Raw genomic sequence first — 12,534 nt, 5'->3', positions numbered from 1 at the left:
CGGCACTTCCCAGTCTTGATGCCCTGAGATCAAAAGACCAATCCTGATTATTTTCTTTCCTTGCAAGGTCTCATGTTGCCGTTAGCCATTCAAGCTGTATTTGGTGTTTCCTGGTTTCACTGTTTTCCAATCTGCCTGTTGAAACAGGTGCTTGGTAGAATAGGTGGTGTATTCCATTGGGCTTTTGTTTGCCTTTGCAATCATTGTGATGTTGGCTGAAGGTATCATACAGCATTGCTTGCTGGACCTGAACACTGCTGTCCTTCCTGAGGTTGCCACCACACCCTAAATGCAAATACTTCATCCAGATGCATTTTCACAATATGGCCTTGTTTAAAATGCAATACATTGGAAGCTCAAAGATGCTGTCATAGACCCAGGGGAAGAAAGGGGTAGATTGGGGAAACATTTGATTCAGTTCACATTTAAAGGCGAACCTACATAATTTACACTTTCTGAAACAGTATGCGAACCAAAACATCTTAGAAATTTACACTTCTCTGAATTTGAAATGCAGTTCTCCGCTCAAGTAATGTGTACAAAAAAAGTATATATTAGGATAAAGTGTGCTGGTAAATGCATATGTTAGTGAAAGTAATATATAAAAATGTATTATATGTCAGAAAATTGTTTTGTCAAAATGTGAATGTTAGGCAAAACTGGATACAAAAATGTGTATATTAGGAGAAAATGTTCATGAGGAATTTTTTTTAAACCTGCAAACTGATATGCAAACGTGGAGAACGGAATTTAAGACGAAATATGAGAAACAGAGTAACTGAAATTGACAGATTCGCTCATCCCTACCAAGGGGCGATCTGATTGAGTGATCTCACTTCTTCAGCTCAGTTTCAACCCTGGGATAGCTGAACAGGAGAGAGACTGCCAGATCCCTTATATACCCAGCAGATCCTGAATTCTGCAGGAGAGTTTCGCTCTAAAGTTCCAAAAATATCAGAAGCCCACACACTGAGTCTCCAGTAACTAAAATCAGGGTTTTCAGTACAGCTGCCCCTGTTTTGTGGAACAGCATCCCTGCTGACATACAAATAGTGCCCACTTATCTATAGTTTTTGGAAACAACTGAATACATTTTTGTTTCAATGAGCTTTTCTAGAAAGATGAAAAGGTTTTTGCTTTAGGTGTTCATGTTGTATTGTTTTTAAACCTATCTTAAGGGTTTTTTTGTACTGTTTTAAAAAACTAAATTAGTGATCTTATGCTATTTTTGTAAATACCCTTGAGATGTAAGTAAAAGATGATTAATAAATAAATGAATAATAATCATAGGAGTAGGTCAACCAGCTTTGATTGGATAACTATACCATGTATTTTTATCCAGATCAATTAAGATAACTAGTTGATATGCACATAGGAGCCAAATTAATGCAGTGTGTATGTACAGCTTGCTTACATCACATGTGGAGCTTTCCAAGCTCCGTGTTCACCCCCAGTAGCGTAGTGGCAAATTCAGAAGTGCAGGGTCCCTTCATGTTAGTCATAGCCACGCCCTTCCCCCTTTTTTGCTGCGGGTTTGAGATTGAGATCCTTGTTAATGCCTTCTCCCACAATCGGCATACCTAGGAGCCAATCAGCATGAAAGGGGGAAGTGTTAGCTACTGAAAAGAATCTTCTCAGTGGCGACTCATCTCCTTTCACTCTGATTGGCTCCAATCAGCAGGAAAGGTCAAGGACGCATGTTAGAAGACTCTTCTCAGTGGCTATGACACTTCCTTTTCATGCTGATTGGCTCACAGGATGCTGGAGACACAGGGACCTTGCTGGGAACCTGCTCCCAAAAAAGTAAAGGGTCTAAGACCTCCCAAGACCCTGGATGACTACACCCCTCTTCACCCCCTAAAGAATATTATCTAAGGGCACCTCCAGGCCATTGCTATTTTCTTGTGGGACAGTCACATACTGGCAAATATAGCTGATTGGGAGGTCTTGCACAACAAGCCCGCTTCCTCCAAAAGACGGCACTTTTTGCTATAAGGAAAGTGATGGGAAAATGCACTGGACAATGTGGGATAACACTTGGTTTGAAACAACAACAACTAATCTGATTGAATGAATGCTCATTAAATAGCCACTGTTGTCTAATCTCCCTGAAAACAAATGAGGATGAATGGTTACTAAAGAGGTTGTCTGGTAGTACCCTAAGCAGCATAGGAAAAAAGGTGGTTGAGACTTAGGCAGGCCTAGGACAGAGTCTTTGAATACCTCCGGGTAGTATGGACCATCTTAAACAATGGGAAACAGATTTATTCAGAAAGAGCCTGTATTGGTCAAGTCGAATTATGTGGTATGGCTCTTGATGTACTCTACCACTTTAGACTGCACATGTTGGTGAGCACATGCTGGTGAGTGTTTATTCATATAAAAACACTTCAATCATAAAGAAAACATGTCAAAAGGAAAGTTAGGAAAGGGTTCTTCTGTTTGAGATGCCATTTTTCTATATGGAGGGTTTTTTAAAAAAAAATGGGGCACAATCCACCATTCAGTTTTTTAAGGAAAATGTACATCTTTTATTGGAAGTTTTCAAAGTAATGTGAACAAATGGTCCAACAGGACCAATACAAGCAAAGGAAAAAGGAGTAAGAAAAAAAGGAGGGGAATTGGGGGACAGTAATACCCTCAGGATTTCACCAATATTAGCATCTGGTGATAGACAGACTTCCCTGTGGTACTAACACATGGCTGCTTCTTAACAGTAAGAACAATTTAGCACTAGGGAAAAAACTGCTTAAGGAGGCTGTGAAATCTCTTTCCTGGAAAGTTTACAGGAACTTTGGGGCTGAGAACTGAGTAAACTTTCAGTAGGCCTGAGAATAGCAGCACTATAATTGCCACTCCTGTGGCCCATGGAAAGATGGTGGAATCCCCACTGGAATCCACACAATAATTTCATTATTTTCTCCAGGGAGGAAGGAAGAAGTGGGTGGAGAAAAATAAATCATGTTGAAACCATCGCTCTGTTTCTCTTTCTTTCTCTCACTCCCTAGATTGAAGAAGGAGGGAAAGCAGATTTATTGAACTCTAAGCTGCAGCCTGGAGATGAAGTAGTGACCATCAATGAGGTGGGGCTAAGGAGGTCCAGGCAGAAAGCCATCTCCTTAGTGAAAGGCTCATGCAAGACATTGAAACTGGTTGTCCGCAGGTAGGTTAGCATAAACGATGATAGAAGCTTAATTACATGCCTTTGTAATTCTGTCATATCTCCCTGTGGTGTTTGTCAAAATGATGGCTATCAAATGCCTGGGCAATGGTTGCCATTCATCACCTTTAAGCTCAGAAGCAGTGCCAGAGGGCAGCCAGGTTGGGCCCTGGCTAAGGGCCCCTGAAGGCCCCTCCTTAGGGTGGGTGGGTAGTGCTCCCTTCTGTGATCCACGGCAATGTCGGCTCCCGACCCTGCCACGGATTGCGAGAGGTAGCTCCCAGGCACCCCCCTACTGCTGTACAGGCTCGCAATGCACACACTCATGCTCCACCTACCTCTTCCTTGACGTAAATGCTGGTTGCGCTGCGGGCGCAAGCCTGCCATCAACTAAGATGGCAGCCGAGGTTTCCCTAAGGGGCTAATGCCCCTGCCACCATCTTGGTTGATGGCAGGGATGGGCATGTGTAGCACCATCTAAGTAATCTAAGTCAAAAAACAAAACAAAACCCATGCAATTGCAGTGTTGATGTTAGCAAGCCAGAGTGGTTCGCCGACTCAGTGGGAGCAATTGGGTAGTATTCCATCAGCATCACCTGAGCAGTATGGTCAGCTACTGAGCTGGGACACCTTTCATTTTCTGTCTTAGGTTTTCAAAGCCCTGTTAACTGAGACCGGGTTTGTGGCCTTTTCTCTAATAAGCAGAAGCTTTGCTTATTTGTTTTGCTTGCTTGCTTCCACACTCCTTCACTTCCTGGGTCAGCTTTATCCTGGCCCAACTGATCTTAAAGAAGTTATTGCTAATGATAATCAAGACTGTGTTTATGTTGGGAGTCCATAAAAACACAGGAGAACCGCAGAGTGGTAGTGGTTGTGATATTCAGCTTCCCAGGAATCTGTTTTCATTTTGTTTTAGAAAGCGTGTTTCTATCCCTTATGACTGTGAAAAATAGGCTGGAAAGAGTGTTGGCAACTTGCTGAAATCTTAGTAGCCAGACGGGGCAGAATAAGACTTCCAGTGGTCAGGAGCTGGATTTTCAGTGCACTCCATAGCTTCTTGTCAAAGTTAGAATAAATTGTGCAAAATGGTAACATTTAAAGAATAAATTATGCAAAGTGAGCAAAATAACATATTTGGTCTTAATGTGCATACTTTATATAGCCCTCAGAATCAGGGTTTTTAAGGTGCTGACTTTAACTCAGTACACAATTTAAACATTTTGAGCGCAGAGTATATGCAGCACTGTTGATCATTATAACAGTAGGTGTCTTGCGCTATATACAGAAGGTTTTGGTTTTTTTACTACTACTTATAAAGCACCTAAAATTTATTAAGCATTGCATACAGGATTGTTGTTGTCTGCAGGCTTATCATCTAATAGGTAGGAAAGGATAAAAGAACAAGAAGGGAAGAGGAAAGCAAATTCTTAAAACATTTCACAACTGGTCTTACAGTGTTCAGCTGAAAAGGCCACAGAGAGATTTTGGGAGAGAAGGGGCTAAAATGGTAGGTGGTCTCTGCTCACTCCATGGCATAGGCTTTGCTGTCTTGTCCTCTACCACAGATGGAACCATATTTGACCCCAGTCCTGTGTAAATGTTTTGCATTCATGAGCTCAATATTTAAAGGAATCATATGAACACCTACCTAGGGATGGTGCAGAGGGTTTGACTGTCTATATAACTAATCTGTGGGCAAATAGCAAATGCCCATTAGAAACATTTAGACATGGGATCCACCTGTGTATAGACTTTAGACCCTCACACGATTCTGTTAAAAAGAAGCCACTTACACAGCCTGAGTTATATCACATGGTTTCCAGAAACTCCAGTCCTGTTTGTTTCCTGTAATTTGCAGCACTATCTGTGAGGACTTTGTTATCAGCCTACCTGAGGAAGGAAGATAAATCCAGTGTTAGGATTCATGTTGCCCTTTGTGGACCAGATCCTATATTGCTCTTGCTTGTAGGCTGGAAGTGCAACAAGGTATGCCAGTGCCCTCCCCCACAGCACCCAGGATCTCTTATATTAATCAGAGGTTCCATAGAAGAATTCCTGTGCCAGGGAGAGACGGAAGGCTCCGTCAATTTTGGTTCTCTCACTTTCTCATTTTTCCATTCTTAAATTCAGTTCTCCGCATTTCTGCAGCAATTTGTGAATCTTTTTAAGTCCTCATGAAAATTATTCAGCATTTTAGTGTGAATTTTTCCTAATAAACACATTTTTGTATGCAGTTTTGACTAACGCACACATTTTTGCAAGCAATTTTTCCTAATACAGTGCATTTTATATGTTATTTTCACTCATATATTCATTTTTACCACATTTTTGTAAACATTGTTCGGTTGGGAAACTGCATCAAAAAATTCAGATATGTACAAATTTTGAAGGATGGCTGTGTTTTGATTCACATGTTTTTTCGGAAAGTGCAAAGTTGACACATTTGGCTTGAAATGCAAACTGAATCAAATTTTGTCCCCATCCCTAATGCTAAGACACTGTCATCCTGCTATCTATATGTTATTATATTTGTACGATTAGCCATACAACAAGTAGCAGTGAGGACTAGAGCCATCAAAGCAGTAAGCAGGAAACTGGTCTGAAAACATTGTGTCTGCACCAAGACTGTCGCATCATTCTACACAATGATACCAAAGTTCAATGTATGAACCACCATTTTCCCCGGTTGTTCTTGGATCCCACTGAGAATTGACTCCCTCGATTCTGTGATTAACAGAGCACAGGGATAGAAGTGGACCTCCCTGAAGCCCCTTGCTTGCTTACAGTGTGCCCCATGTATCAAGTGGTATGTTTGCACATTCAGCGGGACTTCCAGCCAGTCTTTCCATCTCTTTTTCAAAAGAAGGATGCAGCTTATGGGGAAGATGCACTCTTTTTGGCCTACGTGTAGTTTTGAAAATGTGGACTGAAACAGGGCTCAGATGAGAGGGAGAAACTGGACTGCACTTTTCTGAATAAACTCTGGCAGTTAAGTTTGAAAAACTCAAGACTGAAATGTTTGTGTGCATATTTGCAGCCTTAGGATCGTAGCCACATAGTGCTGTAGAGAAGGTTGCCATCAGCATGTTGTCTACGGGCAAAATTAGATGTTGCAGCAGACATGGAGTTGCTGCCCATTCTCTAAACCTGTCCATCCTTAATCAGGAATGGGAATTGTTTGGGGGGGGGTTCAGCCCAGGGGCCACATTCCCTTCTGGGCAACCTTCCAAAGGCCAGCTGCCAGTAATGGGCGGAGCCAAAGGCAAAAGTGGGTGGAGCAACACATGTAAATTTTGAAAATGGAAATGGACTGCCTTCAAGTCGATCCTGACTTATGGCGACCCTCTGAATAGGGTGTTCATGCTAAGCGGCATTCAGAGGGGAGTTACCATTGCCTCCCTCTGAGGCTAGTCCTCCCCAGCTGGCTAGGGCCTGCTCAGCTTGCCGCAGCTGCACAAACTGGGCTCCTTGGGACTATGCAGCTTGCCCACGGCTGCACAGGTGGCAGGGCACGTAACCCCTGAGCCACTCACTATGGGGTGATCTTGAGCTGGCCCTTGACACCCAGGAGACATTGAGCGGGGATTTGAACTCACAGATTCTGGACTCCCAGCCAGGCTCTCCTCCCCACTGTGCTATACCAGCTCCTTGTTTTACCTTCGTACAATAAGGCTAGTTTCTACACACAATCATACGTCCCTCTCCATCCAGACAAGCAAAAGGCATTATGAGCCTTCAAGGAAATATTACAGCCACATAAAAACACTCAAGGAGGGCCGGTGAATGGCACAGCCTAAAGAGAGGGGGTGTGGCTAGAGAGGGGGCTTGGTGTGTGGGAGAGTCCCATGGGCCAGTTAGAGGGCTGTGCTTGGTCCCTGGAACAGAGAAGCTCCACCCCTGCACTTAATGATACACTTACTCATGTTGTGACATCATCATGTTGTGTCTTTCCCCCACCCATGCTGGCTGCTGCCGGCAGGATGGTGAGATGCAAAAGGTGATGATATCACAATATGGGTTAGTGCCTTAACATTATCCAAGAAAGGGGAGGGGTAATTAGAGACGAGGCTGCCATGTTGGGAAATACACATTTACTAGAATAACTTACAACTCCATCCCTTATTACGTCTCTGTCCCTGATGAAATGTAAAGCTCCTTGAGTCGCCATTATTTTATAAGTGACTGTGAAGCATCCTATACATTGACAAAATGCCTCTCCGTATGTACAGCTATGTTGTTGTTATTATTATTATTATAAATTTTATACCCTGCCTTTCAGCCAAGGCCCTCAAGGCAGCTTTCAAAGAAAAGTAAACCCAAGTATTAAAATACATCAATGAAAGCAATACAATTTACAAAATTAAACTAAATAACAAATAACATTATTAAGAAAAACATGTCCAGGAAAAAAATCAGAATTGAAGACCTTGTCTTAAAAAAAACATCCATCCTTTTTTCTGCAAATTAAAACTCATAGAACATGATTGTGGCTCTTATTTTAGTGGCAGCCTTTAGAAATTGTGCAGCCTCTGCTGTCACCTGTTTATCTTGGTCTCCAAGTTTCAGCTGAACATAGGAGGGATAAAATCCACAGATCAGCCCCACCGAATGCAAACACGAAGACAATCTGGAACTTTAAGAGAAGGCGAACCGGTCATCTCCCTGGTGAAGACTCTTGCTTCGAGGGGCCTACTACGCTGAGCTGGATCTTCTGGGGTCTCAGGGAGACCGACCAGCAGTCCACCCCGCCCCTGCAGAAGGAGGCATTCTGCAGACATTCTGGCCATGAACCTCGAAACAACTGTTGTTTTAATGAGCCCTTAACTCGCTTGAACTTCTTCTCTCACAGAAGATATTTTTGCCAGGATGAGGTGGTTTATAACAGAAGCTGTTGGAGGTCGCTGATTCATAGGGTCGCCGTAAGCCGTAACCGATCTGAAGGCACATAACAACAACAAGCCATGATGAGATTGATTTGTTCCTTCATTGCGTTTGGCTGTTCAAAGAGGAGAAATAAAGCAGACGTGCCTGTTGCAGGTTTGGGCGTCGGCTCTTTCTAGCCAGATAAACCTCCAAGTATAAACAGAAATGCCTCCGTAATAGTCACTGAGTAGGGTGATAAATAGGCCGTGGAGACTGAATAGATCACTAGTAAGAGCTAGGGATGGATCAATCTCTCAATTTTGGGTTCTCTTAGTTTCTCATATTTCCAATCTGAAATTCGTTTCACCAAGTTTTCCACGTCAGTTTGCATTTTTTTTAAAAAAGTCCGCATGAAAATTCGACAGCATTTTAGTGAGAACTCCTCGTAATCTACACATGTTTGTATGTATTTTTGCTTAATATACATGTTTTTGGGAGCAGTCTTGCCTAATATAATGTATTCTTGTATGTTACTTTCACTGAGCATTTTTTATGCCCACTTTCCCCTACACGTTTGTTTTGCATATTAGTTGGTTGTAGTACTGAAACTGTGGTGTTGGAGGAGAGTTATGCAGATACGATGGACTGCAAAAAAGAGAAATAATTGGATGTTAGAACAAATTAAACCAGAACTGTCACTAGAAGCTAAAATGATGAAACTGAGGTTATCATACTTTGGACACATATGAGAAGACATGATTCACTAGAAAATACAATAATGCTGGGAAAAACAGAAGGGAATAGAAAAAGAAAAGAGGAAGGCCAAACAAGCAATGGATTGCTTCCTGAAAGGAAGCCACAGACCTGAACTGACAAGATCTGAACAGGGTGGTTCATCATGACAGATGCTCTTGGAGGTCACTGATTCATAGTGTTGCCATAAGCAGTAATTAACTTGAAGGCACATAACACACACAATACTGAAACACAAAGTTCAGAGTGCTTACGTGTTCTGAAAAGCATCATGGTTTCATGGGCTCCTTCACCTATCTCTTCTTAAATCCCTAGAATTAAAAAGTTACAACTGGCCTGGTGTTCTTGTACCAGGAGATCCCATAGCGAATCTGCCTTCCAACGCAAGCCACTGGCAAATATATAGATCCCACTTTCTAGTGAAAGTTAATAACCTAACCCCATAATCTGCAAACAAATTTATGTAAAATATTAAATTATTGTACAATACAAAGTGGTCCGTTTCCTCCACGCTTATATAAAAACATTTTTAAAAATTATATATATATATATAAACAATTGAAAACAACAACAACACATACATAAAATCAATTATGGCAGGGAGATCTGGCTGCGCCATCTCATCCCATTGATCTCCAGGGTCACCTACCTCTTATCAACTTGTGCATTAATTTCCCTTCCTTTCACTTTTAGAAGCTAATCACAGTGCAGCACATCAGCAGCTGAGTCTGAAAAGCAAAGATATGATGGCAGAGTCATAGAGTTTATTTATCTATTGCACATATATCCCACCTTTCTTCCAAGGAGTGCAAGGTGGCGTATAAACATAGTTCTCCCCCTCCCAATTTTATCCTCACAGCAACCCTGTGAGGTAGGCTAGACTGAGAAACTGTGACCAGCCCAAGGTCACCAGGTGAGCTTCATGGCCAAGTGGGGACTTCAACCCTGGTCTCCCAGGTCCCAGTCTGACACTCCAACTGCTACACCATGGAGGAAGGAAGAACTAAGGAGAAGTAGGACTGGGACAAAACTATACATAAGGCATAGAAGCAGGAGCAAGTCTGCCCTATTGCCAAGAAGAAAATGGGCAGGCAAGAGAGTGAATTAAGGGTAGGGATGGATAAATCTGCCAACTTTGCTTTCTTTTACTTGCTCATTTTTTCCAATCTTAAATTCAGTTCACCACATTTGTGTTAATTTGCCATTAAATCCTCACAAAAATTCATCAGCATTTCATTTCTGTTTACTTGACAAAACATATATACCACAATTGTAAATAAAACCTATAAGAAGTTTACATTTTAATGCACATTTTTACCAATCTAAACATTTTTGCAATTTCCCCTAATTCCTTGTTAATGTTATTTTCATTAATATCTACATTTTTATAATAATAATAATAAATTTTATTTTTGAGTTGCCTATCTGGCCGAATTAACGGCCACTCTAGGCGACGTACATTAATACCATAAAATACAATATACAATCAGTAAAACCATCAATCATCTAAGCACCACTCTACCAATTAATAACAACATTAATAACTAACCCGCCCCAGAGATCCCATAGGCCTGCCTGAATAGCCAGGTTTTCAAGGCCCGGCGGAAACCTATTAGGGAGGGGGCATGGCGAAGATCGAGAGGAAGGGAATTCCAGAGGGTGGGGGCCACAATCGAAAATGCCCTCTCTCTGGTCCGCACCAGCCTAGCTATTTTAACTGGTGGGACCGAGAGGAGGTCTTGTGTGGCTGATCTTGTCAGGCGGCATAATTGGTGATGCTGGAGGCGCTCCTTCAGATAAACTGGGCCGAAACTGTATAGGGCTTTAAAGGTCAGCACCAACACCTTGAATTGGGCCCGGTAAACAACTGGTAGCCAGTGTAGATCTGCTAACACCGGAGTAATATGATCACGGCGACGGCTATTCATGAGCAACCAAGCCGCCGCATTCTGTATCAGTTGTCCCTTAATACGCTCATTTCTCACAGTTTTTTGTTTTGTTGGAGAACTGCATTGCAAAATTTGCAAAAATGAACTTTTCGAAGGATACCTGTGTTTCGGTTTGCATGTTTCAGGAAATGCAAATTAGGTAGGTTCACATTACAGTGTGAACTGAACTGAATTTCTCTACGTCCTTAGTCAGGGGAACATAAGGTTGCAGAGTCTAGACTCTTGAGCAGCCTTCCCCCATCCTGGGTACCATCAGGTGCTTTGGACTACAGCTCCCATCATCCCTGACTGTTGTCCATAGTGGCTGGCACTGATGAGAGCTATAGCCCAAAGCAACCAGAGGGTACCCGGACGTGGAGAGCCCCAACATGGGGAAAAGAGCTCTGGTTGATGAACTCTTTATCTTCCTTATCCTAATGGTCCCTGATACTATTTAGGAAACCACAGTGAAGACATAAGCACTTCTTAGCAATTTATGGGCAGCTGTAAGAACAAAGAGAGCAAATAACAGAAGACAGCAATATTGTAAATCTGTAGGGTGATAGGTTTGGAGAGTTTTACCTCCTCACCTGTTTAATCAACTTTGGCAAGTCTCCCTATGATCCTCACGCACTTAACATTCTCATGGCCTGTCCTTTTCTTTAAATTTCCCTACCTTCCTCCTCCTGTCCTTCAGTACATTTATTGCATTGTTTTATTTCTACTGGTTTCATTTATTGCCTTGCCATTCACCTGGCCTCCATCATCCGTTTTATGATCTGATAGAGGAACATGAGCTTTATGCAATATAAAGTTGGCAAGTTAGTCTCAGGCCCTAAGTGGTCTCTTTCTTCAGAAGGGAAGAAAACAAAAGCTGGCTCAGGTGCCTGCTCAGGGTCATCATAAGTGCATAACAGTTACTGGAATGCATGCAAACAAAATGAGAGATAAAAGCTAGTGAGGGCAAAGGCTGACATCCATTTGACAGATGGGACAAACATCTCCAAGCCGGTAAAGTTCCCAAGCAGCGATATGCATCCAGCTCCCCAGCCTCCTGTGCTGGTCATATTGCCACCGCAGACTGGTGTTGTCATCTGTAACTCCTTGCGAAGCAGTAAGAAGAACAGATTTTTTTTATCATGTATCAGCATCCAAAGAAATCAGGGCAAATGGGAAGACAAGGACTCAATGGACTTCGAATAAAATACCATTTTCGAAGTAGTCACTTAACACCAAATGCATGTACCTGCTTGGAAACCAATGACCTATGACTCTGAGGAGGTAAACCTGTACCTCAGCTGGGCTATTCCATTTTAGCTTGCTGCCAGAAGAACTCAAATGACCGAGTGCTTCTCTAGTCCTGCCCCTTATCCTCCCATCAACATTAAATATCAAGGAGAAGGGATCTAGCCTGACCTTTTTCTTGTCATTCTAGTTTTCTGTGTGCTGGAAATTATTTCCTAGGGTTGTTGAGGAATGATTTTTGCTGAAGCAGAAGGTCTTTATTGAAAAAAATAATTAAAAATCTAGTGGCACCTGCAACAAAATGTTGCAGTATGCAATGTTCTTGTTCAGGGTTCCTGAATATTCGCACCCCCCTCCCACCCATTAGGATTCCTTTTGTGCTTCAGCAAATCTTTTGTGCTTCTGCAAATCTTGGGGTTCACCCAAGCGAAATACTGGCACTTGCAGAATGAGTTTACTATTGCGATATTGAACTTAAAGGAGGAGGAGAAGGAAAGCTTGCCAAGGAGAGTCTGTCTGAATCAAAGGAAAGATTCCTGCTGCTTTTTGGCATTCTTCAGTCAGGTATAGCTTTTCTTCTTTCAT

The 12,534-nt window shown here is 42.2% G+C and overlaps 1 protein-coding gene across 3 annotated transcripts in view; it reads left to right on the top strand.

Annotated features, from left to right (window-relative positions):
* The window catches only part of SHROOM3 (shroom family member 3), a 252,739-nt gene that overhangs the window by 49,479 nt on the left and 190,726 nt on the right, over positions 1–12,534 (top strand). For all 3 annotated transcript variants that reach the window (XM_061583353.1, XM_061583356.1, XM_061583355.1), the window contains exon 2: positions 3,009–3,163. In XM_061583353.1, coding sequence (XP_061439337.1) covers positions 3,009–3,163 — 155 coding nt within the window. The remainder of the gene's footprint in view (positions 1–3,008; positions 3,164–12,534) is intronic.

Source organism: Rhineura floridana, chromosome 9 (genome assembly GCF_030035675.1).
Source record: "Rhineura floridana isolate rRhiFlo1 chromosome 9, rRhiFlo1.hap2, whole genome shotgun sequence".
In the NCBI taxonomy this organism is placed as follows: Eukaryota; Metazoa; Chordata; class Lepidosauria; order Squamata; family Rhineuridae; genus Rhineura; species Rhineura floridana.
The sequence above is the reverse complement of the archived record's forward strand: the minus strand, read 5'-3'. Positions and strand labels throughout refer to the sequence as shown.